This window comes from Ananas comosus, linkage group 4 (assembly GCF_001540865.1).
Source record: "Ananas comosus cultivar F153 linkage group 4, ASM154086v1, whole genome shotgun sequence".
Lineage (NCBI taxonomy): Eukaryota > Viridiplantae > Streptophyta > Magnoliopsida > Poales > Bromeliaceae > Ananas > Ananas comosus.
In genome coordinates, this window is record NC_033624.1 from 975745 (window position 1) to 996917 (window position 21173).

General features: G+C 37.7%; 2 protein-coding genes across 15 annotated transcripts; both read left to right on the forward strand.

Moving 5' to 3' along the window:
• On the forward strand, window positions 3705–20929 carry LOC109708482 (protein DOG1-like 4). Of its 14 annotated transcripts, none has more exons than XM_020230242.1 (4): window positions 3705–3809; window positions 3930–4127; window positions 5121–5243; window positions 14896–16347. In XM_020230242.1, exon 4 carries the CDS (start codon window positions 15079–15081, stop codon window positions 15970–15972), a length of 894 nt encoding a protein of 297 aa, XP_020085831.1. In that variant the 5' UTR covers window positions 3705–3809; window positions 3930–4127; window positions 5121–5243; window positions 14896–15078; the 3' UTR covers window positions 15973–16347. The 14 variants fall into 14 exon arrangements, 5 of the variants coding, with proteins under 5 accessions (XP_020085831.1, XP_020085833.1, XP_020085832.1 ...); XM_020230244.1 differs by having other exon boundaries at window positions 3705–3757; XR_002215751.1 differs by lacking the exons at window positions 3705–3809; window positions 14896–16347 and adding an exon at window positions 20565–20929 and having other exon boundaries at window positions 3816–4127.
• LOC109708483 (protein DOG1-like 4) lies at window positions 19080–20223 on the forward strand. The gene has a single exon (XM_020230247.1). The coding sequence runs from the start codon at window positions 19199–19201 to the stop codon at window positions 19928–19930; it is 732 nt and encodes a 243-aa protein (XP_020085836.1). The 5' UTR covers window positions 19080–19198; the 3' UTR covers window positions 19931–20223.

Sequence of the window (21173 nt, forward strand, 5' to 3'; positions counted from 1 at the left end):
TTAGCTAAGTTTGATTACGAGTGCGACCCACTTGAAAACACTATAAGATAGCCCAAATCATGTTGTGGGTCCTCCACATGTGTTGGGGCATAGCACGTGTCGATGTGATCGGCATGACACGGTGACAATTTGGGTGGTATTGTGATAAGGTTTAATTCGTTTGTTATTATATAATAATGACACATAAGGTCAACTGCTTTGCACCCACAACATGGAGCATACATAAAATTTAATATATATGTTGAAAAGGACCTTGACCTCAAAATTAAGTAGAATAAGTAACTTGACAAGCCAATAAACTATTAGAGCCATTAAAGGTTTATTATTACTTTGAAACAACTCTGATACTTGATGATAAAATGCCTCTTTGTAATAAAAAATCTAAATTTTTTGACTAGAGGGAGAATATCAGGTGAACTTTTCTATTTTCAGCTGAAAATTTGGTAGTGTAGAAGTTTTTCTATCACAAAAATAGCAATTCTAAAGGATGCAGTAGAATTATTAGATCGTTTATTTTTTCCAAGCTAATCTCTACTGTACGACTCTAACTAAATATAGTGAGAATAATATCAAAATTAAAATTCTATCGAAAATTATTTTTTGGTTTAAATAAAAGTACTCTCGGTCCTTTAGAAATATTCCACTAGTACTAAAGAAAAATCTTTTTACGTGGCAAATCTTCAGCATATCTGATATGCACTAAGTACATGCAAGCCTTTGTTTCACCTTTTTGTTTTTTTTTTTTTGAAAAAATTCTTTTATTATTTTAATTATCTGTAGATGATAACGATTGGGGTTTTGAAAGTAGTTAGTGGTGGAAACAGGTTTCCATAATAAGTGGTGCAAACGATGTGATGTAAATAAAGCTCAAAAGTGGGAGTTGATCGATGTGAATGCGTAATTATGAGGTTTTGTTAGATTTTTACAAACGCAATCTTCAATGCTTGTGTACTTAACAATGTCATTTAAAAAAAGTAAATATCATTAATCAACTCGTATTATTATAAGTAATATTAAATAACTAATTTGAGAGTTATTTAAACTTCAACAATAACATTAGTTGCGTTTACTTTTCAATTTGATGGCGAACTAAATGTCATACGTATAAAATTGAATCACTCATAATATTTAGAGGAATTTTTAGACACGCTAAGCATTATTTAGGTGTAAATTATCAAATTGATCATTATCTCTGACTTGAATAAACATGAGGTCCCACAAATAAAGTGAAGTCATTTCGAATAAATGTAACATGCATGATGCATCATGTACTTGTTCTAGGCTCAATGAAAATGTGAAATAAAATATGTAATAAAAATAATTAAATATTGACCATTTAGTCTAAATCAAGCGCACGTGTTACTCTTTGGGTTGATTTTGGATCCCCAAAGATTTAATGGTACTTTATATATATATATATATATATATATATATATATATATAGAGGCGGACGCTGTGCTCCTCAGGAGCACGGAAGTCTCCGTGCATCCTGAGCCGTTTTCGATGATGGAATTCTGAATCGACGATCGGCTCCGTTAGACTTGATCTAGCGCATTTGAAGTTTCTAGAAAATAATTTTTGCGATTTTTCGATATCATTTACCTATGATCGAAAGGATTCAAAATCCATAAATTTTAATGGTTGATATTTGCCGTTTTCAAGTTTAACGGTGTAGAAGTATTCAAATCAGATGAAATTTTGATAGAAAATTTTTTATACTATCTACAACAAGATCTATATTTCTGATCGAATTTTAGTGCTATTCACACTTTTTATAGATTTTATTTTCAGCCGTTAAAATTATTGATTTTGAATCCTTTCGATTGCTAGGTAAATGATATCGAAAAATCGCAAAAATTATTTTCTAGAAACTTTAAATACGCTAGATCAAGTTTAACGGAGCCGATCGTCGATTCGAAAACTCCATCATCGAAAACGGCTCAGGAGCACGGAGGCCTCCGTTCTTGAGAGCACAGCACCTGCTCATAATATATATATATATATATATAATATATATATATAATATATATATATATAGTATATGAGTGAGACTACTATGGCTTCGGAAGCACGAAGTCTTCCGTGCTTTCAGATCGTTTTCGATGTTGCGACTTTCGAATCGTTGATCGGCTCCATTAAACTTGATCTAGAGTATTTGAAGTATCTAGAAAATAAATTTTATGATTTTACGATGTCATTTGCATAGTGAACGAATGGGCTCAAAATCAACGGCTGAAAATAAAAATCTTACAAAATATAATAATATGACATTAATATTTTAAATCAAAGATATTGATCTTGTTTTGTATAGTATAAATTTTCTATCAAAATTTCACATGATTTGAATATTTCTACACCGTTAAACTTGTAAACAGCTCACTACGGCCATTAAAATTTGTTGATTTTGAGCCCATTCGATCACTAGGCAAATGATATCGAAAAATAATAAAATTTATTTTCTAGGTACCTCACTCTATATATATATATATATATCACTACTAGTAAAATGTACGTTCAAATGCACGTAATAATTATTAGAAAAAGTTATAATTTTTTTAAATTATTTTTTAATTTTAGGCCATATTTTATATGATTACCAAATATATATCTAAAAAATTTAAAATAATAAATCACACTATTAAGAAAGATATGCTTTAAATGATAAATAATTAACAATAATCTCTAATGCAAAAATTACTTTTAAAATTAAAAAGAAAAATAAAATCTGTTAGAAAATAAATTTTTGAAATTAAATAGAAAAATAAAATCCGTTATCTTAAAAAGAAAATATATTTTGAAATTAAATAGATAATATCTAAAAAAGATATTTTAAAATAAAATAGAAAAATATCTTTTATAGAATTTTCACACCCATAATCTGTTATAGAAAACTTATTTTTGAAATTAAATAGAAAAATTTATATTTTAGGATTTTCACATCAGTAATCTGTTATAGAGAACTTACGTATTCATTATTGTTTCTATTTTTATTTTTATTCTTATATTTAAAATTTTTCGTACGGAAAGAGAAAAATGGGCGCTAATTTTCCCACCGAAAAATGGGTCTGTCGACAGACCCAAATTTAAATATACGTGCTTTTATATATAGTATAGATTATTGGCCACTATAAACGACTTCGTGGATTTTGTTTTATGTGTAGCCTTAGCTATCTAAAGGAGCATCACAAAAGTTGTCAAAATGTATAAAAAATGTTTCTAAAGTTTCCTTAAATTTCTCTCTAATATTTTTTTTCTCTCTCATTCTAACCACCCATCAAATTTGATGGATGGTTAGAAAATTAAGAACACAAGAACTGTTGAGCTCCTAATTGCATAGTAACCCTACTCCTTTATGCTCTTATTTTTTCCTTTCTTCTAATTATTTTCATACATATCATAACCAAATTATGAAATTAGGATCCAAATAGTATCTCTAAAATTTAAATTAAAATGTATTTATTATTGTTACATTTAGTATCTCTAAATTAAAATGTATTTATTATTGTTACAATTAAATAGTGAACCAAACTTTGTCTAACTAAAACATTACTTTTTCATGGGGTCTATTAGTACAAATCTTAGAACATGGTCAGGACCGAAATGGGCTGGGCTAAACCCGGACCCGTGTCGCACTCGAGTGCCTCCGAGGCGCAACGTTAGCACTCCCAATTCGCCGCGTTGTTATGTTTCAGCCCAAGGGTTTCCTCTAACCTGTGCCGGGGCGAACCCATCAATTACGAGAGCCTCTCCGGCGCAGGTTAGCTTAGTTCTACCTCACGGCGCACGATAGATCGACCAAGCGTCTCACAGTTCGATCTCTCTCTCTCTCTCTCTCTCTCTCTCTCTCTCTCTCCCCCTTCGCCATGGATGAGCTCGTCTCCTGTGGCGCTTTCGATTCCCTTCTTTCTAAATAATTCTGCGTACATTAGGGTTAGCGTGTCGATTCCGATCGAGATTTTAGTGGCGAAAATGGAGCATGATCGATCGAAGATTGAGGAGGTGGCGCAGGAGACGATGGAGAAACCATTGAGACTCACGATCCACGGAGGTCGCTATTAATTATTGGGGATTTCTCTGTTCTCTCCAAGCATTGAGGTCAATCTCGCTTATACGAAGTTAGCTCCAAGGTGAGTTCATCGAAGAACACTATGTTACTCTAATTTTGTTGCTCATTTAGTGGTTTTTTTTTTAATTTCATTAGATTATGTGTTAATTATAACTACTAGTGATTCTGTGTATAATTATGTGATCCTTATGCTTGCTTGCTTTGATGACAATAGTTCTCATCTTTTTATAAGTCTAATGTTCTTGTAAGAGAGCAATTGAAGTTGGTAACTGCTGTTTACTTCTCTGGTGATATTGAGAACTCGTGTAATGCAACTATTTAATACTAAACGCTAAATCCTTTTTTCACCTGTAACTACACTGTGAAACTAATCTAAATAAATGAACTAATCTACTATCGCCTGTTAATCAGGACATGCTACTAATTAATATAGTTAGTAACCATTAGTGGAGGCGCGAGGTGCGGGGCCACGGAACGCCAATGCTTCCACCAACAGGATGAAAGAAAAGGAGGAAATAGAAAAGAAATTGAGTACTTGATGAGAGGAGGAAGTGTTAGATCTGTTGTTGTTGTTGTTGTTGTTGTTGTTGTTGTTGTTGTTGTTTTAGGAGAATAGAGAGGAAAGCACATCATCTAATTCTGCCCTCTTTCATCATCGCATTCTAGTCGGAAAGAGAAGCAAAGAGGTTCACTTCACTCTGTTGTATTCTTGACAAATTAATATTAGGTGTAGATTTTCACTAGTGCATGTTATTTGCTCAAAACTTGTATTGGTTGGTAAGTTTAACATAAGATTGATGCAGAGATAGATAACATGGAGAACATGCCTTGAATATAAATTTTTTTGGAATAAGGTCTAAAACTGAGGGTTTTGGAGTCAATTTTGATAAATTGAGACATCACAGGGGATGAAATATAATAGTTAGTAGACATTTTCTTGTGTTAAAGATTACTAAACAAATTCTTCGCTACTATTTATTTGTCTTGTTCCAATTCAGTAAAACATGAATAAACCCTTTAATTCAATTCTTAACTTATTTCCTTATTAATGAAGGTTCCATCCTGACAGAAGTGTGGATGATATTGAAACTTCAGAGCAGTTTAAAGAGGTTTCTAATTCCTACGACATTTTATCTGACCGAGACGGAAGAAGATGCTATGATAATGGCGAATTGAGGTACTGCTCTCTCTTGCATAGAATGTTCAAACCTTAAGATTCCGAATCCATTTTGTAGTTTCTAGTTTAGATATCAGATCAACAAAGAAATATATGCATGCTGCTCTATTAGTCTGTCATTTTTGGGTGACAATGCACGGGAATTTCCTCAACTGTAGGCCATTTGACATAGGCTTTTACACTGTAAATTCACTGCTATATTACAAAAGCTAATTTATTAGCTGTATTTAAAGGCATAAGCTACTTTTTGAAGAACACATTCTAGGAAAAGAAAGAACTAAGAGAAAATACAACACAGCAGACTTGTCTCATTTCTGCTAAAACAAAGAGACGGCACACCAGACTGGTAGAGAACGAGACAACTTAACCGACTCATCATTATTCTCCAGAGCTTGAATGGCACTAACACTCACTCAGACTCATCATTATAACCGCGCACCTTAAGTCTCACAATGGTACCTTTGAAACTAGTAGTACTCTAGTAGTTTGTGGGGCATGTTGGTTGATGTTCGCTTCCGCTATCTCGGATATCTTATACGGCCCTCTTGTCCCTTTTGTTGTAGTGTTGCTGCAGGCCCACACGGCAGATGCCGCGGTGGAACTGCACTATTGAGATAATTTTAAAACTGGTGTTCATAATATAAAATTTCTCTACATTATGTACTTTGGAAGGAGATATTATTTCAAACACTTCAAATTAAAATTTAAATGTATAATCTGTAATATTTAGATGGTTTAAGTATGAAAAAATTATAATTTTGAAATTTATTATCTAGGCACTAAGCAGACTCAAAAATCAATAATATAAGAAAATATTTACTTGATTCGTAGTTTATACATGTCTAAATTGCATAATTATAACATAAAACCTTTAGAAAAATTAAGAAATATATCATTAATTCTTTGTCAATGTAAAGATATTTTAGAGTTACGTTAGATAATTTTTAGATAATTTTTCATTAGGTGGATTTGTTCCTTAAGGCCCTTTCTGGATGTCGAAATAAGTCATCAAGTGATATCCTACTAGGTATAAAAATTCTATATTATAATGGTGAAGATAGATATGTTGCCAAAAAGGTTTCAAGTTATTTTTTTAAAATAAGATAAATTATTGGGCCGTGGTATTCTCTCCGAAAACACAGAGCTGAATAGACTTTCGACTTCGGAGAGCCCTCTGATTAGAGGGGGCTCTAACAAAGCACAGTGGGCCCCTCTCAATCAAAGGGATCTCGGAGATTGGAGAGTTTATTCGGCTCTCCGACTTTAGAGAATTTTTTTTTAAAATTATCTTATAAATAAAATAATACTATTCTATTAAATTATGAGATGCTAAGATTTTTTAAAAAATAAAAAAGTAAAGCTACTAGCTTTCAAACATAAAGATCTCTTCTTACCGAATAAACTACTTCGGAATATCTTTATTCAGAATTCCGAAGGGGCTCTAAAATAATTATATATATATATATATATATATATATATATATATATATATATATATAGAGTTGAGCTAGAATACTCTCGATAGTAAACGAGCCCGTTTACTATCGAGTTGTTTTCGATGATAGAGCTTCCAAATTGACGATCGGCTGACCGTTAAATATGATCTAAACTATTTAAACTACCTAAAATCAAATTTCACGCACTTTCGATATTGTTTTTTATCCATCTAGTGAACAGAAAATGAATGGCTGAAAATAAATATTTTTAAAAAAATGATGAAAGATCTTGTAATCAAGATCAAGAGTATAGATCTTGTTTTAAATAGTTTAAAGAATTTTCTAACACAAAAATTCAATTGATTTGGATATTTTTACACCGTTAAACGGAGAAAACGTCTCTTATCCACCATTAAAATTACAAATTTTGAACCCTTTGATCATTAGGTAAATGATGTCGAAAAGATTTGAAATTTGATTTCTAAACACTTCAAGTGGTATAAATCATGTTCAACAAGCCGATCGTCAATTTGGAACTCTATCATCGAAACAACTCGATAGTAAACAGGCTCGTTTACTATCGAGAGTATTCTAGCTCAACTATATATATAATATATATATATTATATTATATATAACTATATATTATATATAATATATATATATATATATATATATATATAAAATTAGACTGGAATACTATTAATAGTAAAACTCTCTTTTTGCTATCAAATTTTTAACTCTTGGATGAAAAATTGTAAGATTAGGATGATATTAGTCAGTTAGAGTTGAGTGGTCCTCCTAGGGTTGAGTGGTCCCCATTGGATTATAGTATTTAATCTAATGGTTAGAAATGATGAAAAGAGTTGATCCAAATGCTAAAAAGCTAGTAGCAACAATAGAATTTTGCTACTAATAGTACCCCAGTCCATCTCTCTCTCTATATATATATATATATATATATATATCTTGGCGCAAAGTTCGGGAGCGGGAATAGGTATTTCGAGCTGGATACAATGGGACCAACACCTGGTTGTTTGGCGTTGGCTGCTGTTGTCGTCGTTGTCGCGGACCGTGTCCACCCAAAATAGTTTCTCGTATAGGGGGTTTCCTTGGACTTTTTTTTTGTGCTCTCATTTGGCCTTTGCTGATAACTATTTTTGGCACGGGTCTGACATTCTTGCATAATAATAATAATAATAATAATAATAATAATCATTATTTTTAGAGTGAGAAGAGTTGTATTTGACCTTCCACCTTAGTCTTTACTTCGCCCGGAAGGCTTTGTTTGTTCAATCTTTTTGTAAAATATCTATTAATCTTTATGAATTTTTAATAAGATAAACTTCAAATACCATCGATGTGGTTTCGCACTTTCTCACTTTAGCATCTTGTAGTTTAAAGTATATCAAGTTAGTATCCTATGATTTCATTTTTATTTTTTTGTCAGCTTTTTTGTTAATATTTTGTTAAATTATATACAAAAAATTTTAGATCCTTCACCTAGTTTTATTGAATATTCATTTTAGTATCTTTTAGTTTTAACTTTGTCACTAATTTAACGAAAAAAACTAGTGGAATCAATAATAAGAAAATAAAAAAAAAACCATAGGGCATTAAATTGATACACTTTAAACTACATGGCGGTAAACTGAGAAAATGTAAAACTACATAGATAGCATTTGAAATTTTTTCTTTTTAATATAATATATTTGTGCCATATGTACTTTTTTTTTGCACCTCTGGTGAAGATGACACTTCTACTTTCCTCCATCAAATTTTTAATTAATGTATCTCATGCTATCAAACTTTCAATTAATATATTTAAATAGTTTCAATGCAGCCTACAATCCTCATTTCTCTATTTTTAATTAATATATTCGAACAATCCGTTGCCATCTACAATCCTCATTTCTTCATCTTTAATTAATTCATTAGTTTTTTCTCCCTTAACTTATTGCCACTATTTTTGCAAGAAAAAAAAAAATCAAACTTCTAACTTTAAATCACAAAAGAAAATTTTCATAGTGCATGAGCTACTACTATGAAGGAAAAAGTCTAGCATCCGGATGCGCCTATATCTATCATGCAATTGAATAAAATTGATTTATGTCTTGGCTATTCATGTAACTCTTTTTGTTAGGTTGAGTTTCTTTTAATAATTTAGTATCAGACTCAGCCATATGCCACTATAATTTGGGTTATTTTCTATATACCACGCACATTAGCAGAAATATATATATTAGAATTATTTCTGAGCCGACAATAGTAGAACACCGCTTAAAGATGCAGGATGACTGTAGCCATCCTTGAATTCTACAAATTACTTTCTTCTTAGTTTATATAGAACTCAAAAAAGGTGAAGTTCATAGCAAACCTCAGATCTTATATTTTTCTGAGAAAATTACCTCGTCTGTCGTAGGAACTCTAAAATCTAATAGTTGATAATTTTTTTTAAAATTTTAGTAAAAAAATAACAAGGCAATTAGAAAATATGGACGATAAAAAGTTTATGTCTATGGTTATATCAGTCTAAAATTTCAATTTGGATCAACAGTACTGCTGCCCACGTGACAACACTAGTAGCGTGTATCTACCCCTTTATTCATTTCCGAGGCAGTAGCATGTATCCACCCTTTGGATCTATTCCCGACGACTAAGTTGCAATTTAATATTTCCGTCCAAAGATTTTTTTTTGACCTTTTTGCATAAAAAATTTACTTATTTTAAATTTTTACAAAATTAGGTCATCTTTTTTATTTCTGCAGATTCAGTCCGTTTTTTCAACAAACTGACCAAAATACCTTTATTATTTTTTCTCTTTCCTCTTTCTCTCTTCTCTTTGTTTCTGTCGTTCTTTTTTTTTTTCTCGCCGAAAAAAAAAGAGGCGGACTGTCGCCTTCTTCTTCACCGTTGCCTCCCTTCTCACCCTCCTCTCCACCGCCCGCGACCCCCTCCTCCTCTCCCTCGCCACCGCGGACCCCCAGCCCGATCCCGTCGCCGCGGCGGTAGCGGCCGCGGCGAATGGGGTCGGGCTGGATGCGGAGAAGAAGACGACGGCGAAGAAGAAGAAGGGGAGGCCGAGCGGCAGGGCGCAGGAGGGGGAGGCGGAAGCACAGCCGGCACCGGCGCCGCGGACCTCTAGCCTGATCCCGTCGCCGCAGCGGCAGCAGCAGCGGCCGCGGCGAACGGGGTCGGGCTGGATGCGGAGGCCGAGGCGAAGAAGAAGACGACGGCGAAGAAGAAGAAGGGGAGGCCGAGCGGCAGGGCGCAGGAGGGAGAGGCGGAGGCGCAGCTGGGGCCGGCGAGGAGTGGGGACCATTACACCATTACACCATTTTGCACCATTACACCATTACACCATTTGCACAATTACACCATTACACCATTACAATTTTGCACCATTACACCATTACATCATTTGCACCATTACACCATTACACCATTTTGCACCATTACACCATTACAATTTTGCACCATTACACCATTATACTATTTGCACCATTACACCGTTACACCATTTACACTATTACACCGTTACACCATTTGCACCATTACACCATTCGCTGATCGGCAGCTTCTGCGCGGCGGCGGGAGGAGGGGCGGCGCCGACGGAGAAGAACACGCCCGACGTCGGTGCCGGCGCCGGCTGCGCCTCCACCTCCGCCTCCCCCTCCTACGCCCTGCCGCTCGGCTTCCCCATCTTCTTCTTCGCCGCCGTCTTCTTCTCCGCCTCGGCCTTCGCATCCAATTTAGGCCTTCATCTTCGTCGTCGTCCTCTTCTCCGCCTCGCCGTCGTCGGGCTGCATGTACAAGATGGCCAACTCGGTGTACCGGTCGGACCCGCCGGAGTCGCGCTTCACCAACTCGTCGGACGAGGGGCGCGATCGGGACATGACCAGCCTGTCGACGGCGCCGTCCGACGACAAGTAGTACGACGGCGAGTCGTCGGAGAGCGTGATACGCGGCATCAAGTCGTCGGCGCACGTCGACCGCCTCTTCTTTGACCCCCCAGGCGCCGACACGGGCTCCATACTCTGCGACGCGGCGCCGAAGAAGGCGGAAGACGACGACGACGACGACGACGACAGCGCAAATAGCGACGGCGACGCCGATGGCGGGGTGGTGCCGTTCAAGGAGAGCGTGGTGGTGGCCATGGAGTCGCGCGACCCCCTCCCCCGCCCCCCGCCCCCTCCCCCCCCCCCGCGTCTCTCCTCCGCCTTCGCCGCCGCTGCCATGGTCGTGGGCTCGGCGACGGCAACGGAGACGACGGTGGGGATGGGCTCGGCGGCTGCGACGGCGGCGGGGGAGAGGGAGAGGGGGCCGCGGGCGGTGGAGAGGACGGTGAGGAGGGAGACGACGGTGAAGAAGGAGAGTGAGGAGGGAGGCGAGGATGAAGAAGAAGGCGACGCTCCGGTCTGTCTCTTTTTTTTTCGGCGAGAACAAAAAAAAAAAGACAGAAACGAAGAGGAGAGAGAAAGAGAAAAGATAAAAAGTAATAAGAATATTTTGGTCAGTTTGCTGAAAAAGCGGACCGAATCTGCACAAACGAAAAAGATGATCCGATTTTGTAAAAGTTCAAAATAAATAAATTTTTTTTATGCAAAAAGGCTTTTTTTTTTTCTCTCTTTTATTATTAGAAAGAAATCAATATCATTCCAGCCATTTGCGGCTGAGGGGTTGAAGAAATTAAAGATATGATTTCTTTTTGGCTGTGGATTAGATTTTGGCATTCCTCATTCCCGATTCCCCATGCGAGGGCCCCAATGGCATCAGGTGGAGGAATTCTACACTGTCACCTGATGGTGACTCCCACGTCATGTGACCTCGCTCCGTCCCTCTCTCTCTGTCTCGTAATATATTTCCATCATTAATAGGTTCAGCCCCTCGGAGGTAAAAGCCAAACATATGCCATAAGAGCATGCATGCAATGAGATATTAAAACCCATAAATTATGAATATTTATTGTTTATATTTATAGGTGTAATTATTATATAGTTTAGAGACCAGTCTAGGTTCATTTATTTATAAATCGCATTTAAGTAATTTATAAATTTCGAGTGATAGGCATATTAGTTTGACCGCCAAAATCAATTACAGCTGGATTTTTATTTTATTTATATTAGTGAAGTCGTTGGATGATTGCTAAGGGGCTGTTTGGTTGCACGCATTTGCAACTGCAGTGCAGTTGCAAATGCGTGCAGCCTCAATTTCTTTATTTGGTTTAGTGTAGTTGAGTTCAACTGCTGCAGTTCCAACTACACAAGAAGGTCCAAATGCTGCAGTTGGAACTACATCCAAATTGGCCGTAGTTCTAACTACAGCAGTTGGTGAGGAATAAGATCACCCACAAAATAACAATAATAAATAAATAAATAAATAGCTAAATAAATAAATAATATATGTATATAGGTAAATAAAAATACTTGTAAATAAACTCATACTAATAAAATTTTTTAGACAATACAAGCTTTGTGCAAAAAATTAAATTTTTTAAATTTATTTTATTTAAAATATAAATATAGTTTTTTTAAAAAATTTTTATAGAATGTGATCGTGTATGTTAATTTAATAAGTTTTAATTAATTATAATTATTAAATTTGATAAAAAAAAATGAGAGAATCGTTTAAATTTTAAAGTTTGATTTACATATTAAAATTAAATAAATTAAAAATTTTAAATGTGTCGATTAATAAGTTGAAGAATATTATATATATCTACTTATTTATTTATAAATAGTAAATTTAAATGATTAATAAATTTATACAATTATTTTATGTTTAGTGAAGGTAATCTCACCACTCTATCTGAAAATGTGACAAAATTCACAAATACAACTATCAGCTTCATATTACCAAACAGAAGAAATGTAACTGCAGCAGTTGTAACTGCGTAAAACCAAACAGACTAGGTGTAGTTACAACTGCAGCATTTGCAACTGCATGTATTTTCAACTATATTGTTTCTGCAACTACATCCAACCAAACAGCCCCTAAGAGTAGGTTTGGTTCCACATAAAAATTGCTGGAAGGTTTTTTCACGCTCGAAAAATTATTTTGTAGATTTTTTTTAAAAAAGGCAAGCTTTTCGTTTTCTGTCCTGTCTCATCTCGGGGCAGAAAGCGAAAACTCACCGTAGAAAACACGCGGCTCAAGGGTGTTCCTCGCATCGCGGTCCACGAGCTCACTACGCCAGTGGTCCACACTGGACCTTGAGCATTAATTTGAAACATAAAATTAAATTTTAATTTAAAAAAGTGAAATTAAAATCTTATAATTAGAAGTTTTAATTTTAATTTTAAATTTTAAAAATTAAAAGTTAAAATTTGACATTTACAATTTTAAAATTGAAATATGAAAATTAAAATTTAAAATTTAAAATTTAAAAATTTATATAAAATTTTTAAATTTTAAATTAGAAGTTTGAAACTTGAAATTTAAAATCTGAAATATAAAATTTAAAATTTAAAATTAAAATTTTAAATTTTAAAATGAACAATTTAAACTTTAAATCTAAAATTCATATTTAAATTTTGAAATTTTAAACTTAAAAATAAAAAATTTACAAATTACGAATTTAAAATTTAAAATTAAACATCTTTTTTTAGAATTTAAAATTTGACGCAAAAGGAAGGAGAGAGGGATGGAGCTTAAGAATGATAAATTTTTTTTGGCCAATTTGTATAAAAAATTTACAAATTTTGAGCTTTCGCAAAACTGTGCTGCCTTTTTCGATTTTGTAGATTCAGTTCGAATTTTTAGCAAACTGATCAAAATATCCTTATTATTTTTTCTCTTTCCTCTCTTGTTTCTCTCGTTTATTTTTTTTCTCTCCGAAGAAGACGGCGGAGGCGGAGGCAGAGGAAGAGGCGAAAACGGCCCGCCTCGCCTCTCACGCTCATGCCCTCGCCCTCGCTCTCGCCCGCGCACCTCCCGTGCCTCNCCACCCCGCCGAGGCCACGCAGTGACTTTTTTTTTTTTTCCTTTCCAGCCCTTCTTCATCGTTTTCGACGACGACGCCGCTCTCGTCATTTTCCGCCCTTCTCGCCCTCTCCCTCTCCCTCCTTCACCGCCTCCGACGGCGACGCCTCTCCACCGATGCCGACGTCGTAGAGGTCGCTGCAGCGCCGCAGCCTCGAAGCAGGGGTCCTTAGCGGTGTCGTCACCAGCATCGTGGCCGTTGGCGGAGAGACGGAACAAAAAAAATTATAAAAAAAGAAAGAAGAAGAAAATAAAGATAAAAAAGTATAGAAAAAGGAAGAAAAAGATGAAATTATAATGTTAAAATAAAATTACATTGTTTAAAATTTTTTTTGAACTGTTTTAAATAAAGTTATACTTTTTGAAACAGAAATTATACTTTTTGGGACCAAATTTACATTCTTTAGGATACAATTGTAGTCTTTAGGTGAAATTTATACTATTTTTCTTTTTCTTCTTCTTCCACGGCGAAGGCGGAAAAGAAGAGAGAGGGAGAGGGCGAGAAGGGCGGGAAAGGACGAGAGAGACATCGTCGTCAGAAACAGTGGAGGAGGGTCGGAGGTGAGGAAAGCGGGGCTATGCTGGCGAGGGCGAGGGCATGAGGGTGAGAGGCGAGGCGGGCCGTTTCCGCCTTCGCCTCTGCCTTCACTATTTTTTTCGGCGAGAGAAAAAAAGAAAGAACGAGAGAAACGAAGAGGAGAGAGAAAGAGGAGAGAGAAAAAAAAAAAAGATATTTTGATTAGTTTGCTGAAAATTCGGATCGAATCTGTAAAATCGAAAAAAACTATCCAATTTTACAAAGCTTAAATTTTGTGAATTTTTTATACAAATTGATCAATTTTTTTTCTTAGACAGAAATAAATTATTAAATTATTTAATTTTTTAAAACATAATATAACTATGTTTTAAAAAATTAATGCTCCGATACAATATAACGAATTTTGCGCATGATTTAATTGTTACACTGGTAAAATACTAACTCAGAAACCAAGGCAAAACAGGTCACAAATTTCCACCACTCAAATGTTTATCCCCTCGGCCGCAGCCGCCAAATCCAGGAGGAATTCTACACGGTCTTACTTACACCACGTCATCAATAATAAGTCAATTATATTTCTTCTTTTCAAACAAAAGTACAATAAAAATATTTTTTTACAATTATGGTCAGATATTTTTAAAAAAATTAATTTGATTGGTTTGTTACGTCACGTCACTAATATATCTGTTGCATTTTAGAATTTTTCCAAATCCGGACACTACCTTTTCACACCCGGCTTTTTACACGCACCCTGTCGATATATACTGATCCTATTGGTTCCATTCCATGTGTGCATATATCTGTATTGCATGTATATGGATGGATATATATAGATAAGGGCACGTACGGTGGTATATCCAAGTGGTACTCCGTCCATCACCATGTCCTTTCTCTCCTCCTCCAACTCCCGCTCGTACAGCGGCGTGGGTGAGGCGCGCAACGGCCAGCGCCGCAGCGAGTGCTTCGCCAGGTTCTACGAGAACTGGCTCGCCGAGCAGGAGCGCGACCTTGCGGACCTCCGCTCCGCCGCCGCCGCCGCCGCCGCCCGGGGGGGCGGCGAAGAGGAGGAGGATGGGGGGGGTCGTCGGCCACTGCAGAATTTAGTCGACAGGGTGGTGGGCCACTACGAGTACTACTACCGCGCCAAGGCGGCGTCGGCGCGCCGCGACGTGCTCCCGATGTTCTCGCCGACGTGGACGAGCTCGACGGAGAACCTCTTCACCTGGGTCGGCGGGTGGCGGCCCAGCACCGCCATCCAGCTGCTCTACTCCAAGTCCGGCCTCCAGCTCGAGGCCCGGCTCTCCAACATCATCCGGGCTCTGCCCTCGCCGGACCTGGCGGGCCTCTCGCCGGCCCAGCTGGAGCGGGTCGACCGGCTGCACCGGCGCACCGTGCGCCGCGAGAGAGAGATCGCCGAGGACGAGGCGGCGGTGCAGGAGGCGGTGGCGGAGGCGAGGATGTTGGAGATCGCGCAGGCGATGAGAGGGTCGGAGGGGACGGAGGCGGCGGTCGGGGAAATGAGGGGGCAGATGTCGGGGAAGGAGGAGGGGATGGAGAGGGTCCTGGAGATGGCGGACGAGCTCAGAGTGGAGACCATCAAGGGGCTGGTGGAGATATTGGAGCCGATCCAGGCCGTGCATTTCCTCATCGCCGCCGCCGAGCTGCAGCTCGCCGTGCGTCAGTTCGGGATGCGGAAGGACGCCGAGGCCGCAGCGTCTGTCGCAAACGGGGAGAGAGAGCCCCATCTGACGACGGTGATCAGGCCGGCGACTTAATTGGGTGGGTGTCGCCGAGCTTTATAATATTCAGTCTTGCATTATGCACTGCTTACTTTCCTTCCTGCCGTTAGGTTTCACTCAGAAGTAATATTTTCGTTCCAGTTTTAAAGTGTTAGTCTTGGTTAGGCGTGTATCTCTCTCTCTCTCTCTTTTCTAAATGCATGCTTCGTCTTATGGCAGTGGTTGTGCTAACTTTTGTCTGTTCCCGTTAGTAGTGCTTGAACTAAAATACAACGGGGACAAAATCTTTCTCTGCGGTGGCCTAGTGCCTACCTAAAGCTACCGTCTTTGAATTTTGAGGCTGATTTCAATTTCACCTTTCCAACTGTAATCACCGTGTTTGCTTTTTTAATGTCTCCAGTTTCTCCAAAATGTGCCCTGAGTCGAAGTAGAGAGACTAAATTATTACGGCCTAAAACCTGCACTAGACTTTGGGTTAAAGCTTTCATCACTATGAAAGTAAAGTTTTTTTTAGTTCTGCTATTTATTTAGCAGAAATAAATAATATAAAATTATAATTTATTTATAAATAATAATAAATAATAATAATAATAATAATAATAATAATAAAGATAATGATAATAAAATAAAGTGTAGTGTGAATTGATGAATAGCATTTCAACAACTCGAAATAAGGATCCCTAACTTAGTTTCAAGTCAGACTATGTTGGGATTTGGTTAAAAAAACTGTAAAAGCTATAACTATAATTTATACAAGAGCTTCCATTGTTTGGTTGAGATTTGTTCATTCACCGCTGTATTTGATTACATAAGTAGGATGTACATTTTATACCTTTGGTTTAAACGTTTTATATTTTTCAGAGTAATCCTACAAGTACATCTACCTTATAGGTGTAAGCCTTTGGAAGGCCAGAGAAGTCACTCACATGCTATTTTATTTATTTTGTTTAGCCCTAAAAGTCTAAGAAAGAGATTTTATGAACCATTGATATATTGAGTGTATATATTGAGTGTAAGATTTTAAATGTAAGAAAACTGGACTTTAAAAATTATTCTTATTTGATTGAGAACGTATTTTGATTTTTATACATATACATTAAAGTATTATTGTGCACTCCTATATAGAGGATATATATAGCATTTTTTATAAAAAATTAATAAGATAAAAAAATATATAGGATGTGCACTCCTATACAGAGTGTATATATAGCATTTTCTATAAAAAATTAATAAGATATATATATATATATATATATATATATATATATATATATATATATATATATATATATAGTGTATTGGCCTAATCCACTAACTGTAATAAGTCATTAGTATGAAACAACTAGTCGAGAACGTGTAAGCCTAGTTATTACTATTAGTACACCCATCAAATGTAAGTCTTTTACATTTTTTGGGTTTATTCTATAGGGGACTGTTGAGGTATTATATGTTTCTTTAGTTCTAAGTTCTGATATTTTCATCAATCTAATCATTAAACGTAAGATTTATAATCTATTTATAAATGTATATATAGATAGTATTGCTGAAATCAGAATAAGTAAAGTATTTTGCTCAAATAAGCGAGCCATCGAGACGACTCTAACAAGCGGGAAAGAGGAGAAGCAAAACAAAACAACTAATTAAACAAACTTGCACAAAAAAAAAAAAAAAAGAAAAAGAAAAAGAAAAAAAAAGGCGAAGACCGGAACAGCTTACTCCGTCATCATCTGAGCGCACGTTGAATCAGCAAATCTATTCCAAAAAGAATTGTCGGACGCGGATTGTGCAGATTTATTCCGAGAGGCGCAGGGCTATATATATATATATATATATATATGAGCAGGGCTGCTGTGCTCTCAGGAGCACGGAGGCCTCCGTACTCCTGAGCCGTTTTCGATGATGGAGTTTCCGAATCGACGATCGGCTCCGTTAAACTTGATCTAGCGTATTTGAAATTTCTAGAAAATAATTTTTACGATTTTTCGATATTATTTACCTAACAATTGAAAGGATTCAAAATTAATAATTTTTAACGACTGAAAATAAAAATCCTATAAAAAGTGGTGATATAGCACTAAAATTTTCGATCAGAAATATTGATTTTATTATAGATAGTATAAAAAATTTTGTATTAAAATTTCATCTGATTTGAAAACTTCTACACCGTTAAACTTGAAAACGGCAGATATCAACCATTAAAAATTATTGATTTTTAATCCTTTCGATCACTAGGTAAATAATATCAAAAAATCGCAAAAATTATTTTATAGAAACTTCAAATGCGCAAGATCAAGTCTAACGGAGCCGATCGTCGATTCGAAAATTCCATCATCGAAAACGGCTCAGGAGCATGGAGGCCTCCGTGCTCCTGAGAGCACAGCAGTCCTGTTCTATATATATATATATATATATGGAATTCATGAAAATTTAAAAATTATTTTTTAAAAAAAAATTTATAAGTTAGATGATTTATTTTTTTAAGTGGAGATTAATGTTTGAACTCAACATCATATATATTTTTATTTTAAAAAGATTGGAAAATAAATTTACATTACTCAAATATAATTATCAATATATATTTTTCTTTATTCAAACCATTAATCTCTTATTCTAAACTTTATAAAATACCATGCATTCAAATTTAATTATGAATTAAAAGAGAGTAAATACTGAGAAAAGGTGAAGAGTTAGAAGAAAATAAATATACATATTTTTTTAAAAAAGAAAGATAATATACTATTTATTTCGTTTAATTTTTTTTTAAAAAAATTAGCTGAATACATGAAGCAACTAGGTTTCAAACTTGAGATATTCGATTAGGCAGCAACTAACAAGTCCTATTCATCTGTCTTGGATGTATATATATATATATATATATATTTATATCCTTTGGCTATCCATTCTATTCTATGTGTAAATTTTGGGAGGCCTCTAGTTTCAATTTCAATGGTAAATATAAAATTAAACTTGGCGCGCGACCTGGCTCCCATGCGGATGGACACGTGGGACCGGCTGCCGCTGGAGCTGGAGCTGGAGCTGGAGCAAGACGAAGACGAAGTTGAAGCTTCCCCCTTTTCTTCTCTTTTCTTCCCTTCTCTTCTCTTCTCTTCTCTTCCTCCGCTGCCCTGCAGCCATTCGTTCATTCCTGCATTCTTTCATTCATTCCGCTAGCTGAAAACTTATCTCGTAAGTAAGGACTTACGAGCGGATGTAGCTAGGAAGGGGACGAAAGAAGCCCAAATGTTTCCTTCTCTCCGAAGACATGCAATGGCGCCGCGCCCTATTTATTCAGATGCTACGCACCCCTCCACCTTCCCTTTTGGCCCTTCCGGAGATGGAAATGGAGACGTTCTACGAGGGGTGGGTGGCGGAGCAGGAGCGGATCCTGGAGTTGCTCGTCGCGGCGCCCCGCGATCGCCCCGACCTGCACGTCCCGCTCGTCGCCCGCGCCCTCGCGCACTACGACGGCTACCGCCTCCGCCGCTCCCGGGTCGCGGACCGCGACGTGCTCCGCGCGTTCGACCCGCGCTGGCTGACCCCGCTCGAGCGCTCCTTCATCTGGATCGCCGGATGGAAGCCCGCGCTCGCCTTCCGCTTCGTCCCCCGCGACGGCGGCGTCGACGACGAGGCGGGGGGGAGGGCGGCGGTGGAGGAGCTGCGGAGGGAGGTGGCGGAGGAGGAGCGGGCGCTGGCAGCAGCGATGGCGAGGGTGCAGGAGGGGCTGGCGGCGCCGGCGGTGGTGGAGGCGGTGCGGCGCCCCGGGAGGAACGGCGAGGAGAGGGCCAACGCCGCCGCGGCGGTGGAGGACTCGCTGCGGAGGCTCCTCGACGCCGCCGACGCTCTGCGGGCGCGCACGGTGCGGACCATCGTCGACGTCCTGCAGCCCTGGGAGGCGGTGCGGTTCCTCGCCGCCGCCGCGCAGTTCCACCTCGGCCTCCGCCGCGCGGGCCTGCAGCAGCGCTACAACGAGACAAGGAGGGCCGCCGTCGGATAAAAAGATAAATAGATAAAAGCTAGCCGGTAGGTATTATTGTCTATCGTACGCGAGTGAGTGTCTTAGACGCGTGGTCCTAGTCATAAATAGTGTTTTGAGTCTGAGTGAGCGAGGAGCGAGCGAGTGTCTACGCGCTTCACGCTCCAGCAGGAGAATAAATAAATGATCATGACTAGTCGGTTATTAGGTTAGTAATCTCTGGGTCTGTCATTCTCTACCAGTCTATTGTGTCGTCGTCTCGGGCTTTGTTTGTTTTAGTAGAATTTTTTAAGAAAAAGAGTCTTCGTCTGTCAGCGTGTTTTTTTTTTTTTTTTTTGAGAAATAAGTAGTACTACGCTATCTACTTAAGGATGAACTATGCTACATTGGTGAAGCAACATCAGCCTCGGGAGTGGGCGGGAAAAAAACAAAAAAGAAACACTACGATTAACCAGACAAAACAACTTCGTCGGCTGTTTAATCTTGTGCACTGCTTGGCGGGTTTTTCTAAAAATCACATTATTCCTAACCTCTCATATAATCCACCAGCAGGCTAGCAATTTGAGTAGTGAGGTGATGGATCACTTTCTCAAACTTCTAATCTTTCTTCCACTTTAATGGCCTGGACTGTTTGTTTGCTTTGAACTCATCACAGTAGGAATACAAATTAAAAGCTGCAGATATCCGGAGAAGCTAAGTGATCCTCTGGCCCAAGCAACATAAGACCGCTGCCTCAAGTACTGCTAGTGGGTTAATCTATCCGTTCGTCTGGGAGAGTTGTGCATCTCCACCGCCAGGCCCATCACATCACGGATCACCATTAACAGTTCAGATGAGACTGAAGGATCACCATTAACGGTTCAGATGCCCCCTCCGTCCCGGAGAGATGGACAGTTAGATTGCTGGCGCTCACCAGTCTTCTTAAAGGATGAGCTGAATCTGCAAAATATCTACTGCAGAATATCTAGAGTCTCCCCGTAACCAAAAAATTTAAAATACATACATCAGTTATATTGTTTATACGACGTCTCCAACCAATCAGTAGCTTCAGATTCTTCTTAGCTTTACGCATCCGATTATGATTATTAGAAAAATATTTATTGTACTTTTCTTGCAAAAAAATATATAAAAAATATTATTAAGCTGATTATTGATTATGTGATCAGTAAGTGCGACATAATAAATCCTCTCCCAAATAACACGCCACGTGGCCCAAGTCCGCCTTTGTCTTGTGCCGTACACGATAGCTGAGTGTTCCAGTATT

Excerpts from the sequence above, each read along its gene's own strand:
- LOC109708482 (XM_020230242.1), top strand. The coding sequence starts at position 15,079 with ATGTCCTTTCTCTCCTCCTCCAACTCCCGCTCGTACAGCGGCGTGGGT.
- LOC109708483 (XM_020230247.1), top strand. The coding sequence starts at position 19,199 with ATGCAATGGCGCCGCGCCCTATTTATTCAGATGCTACGCACCCCTCCA.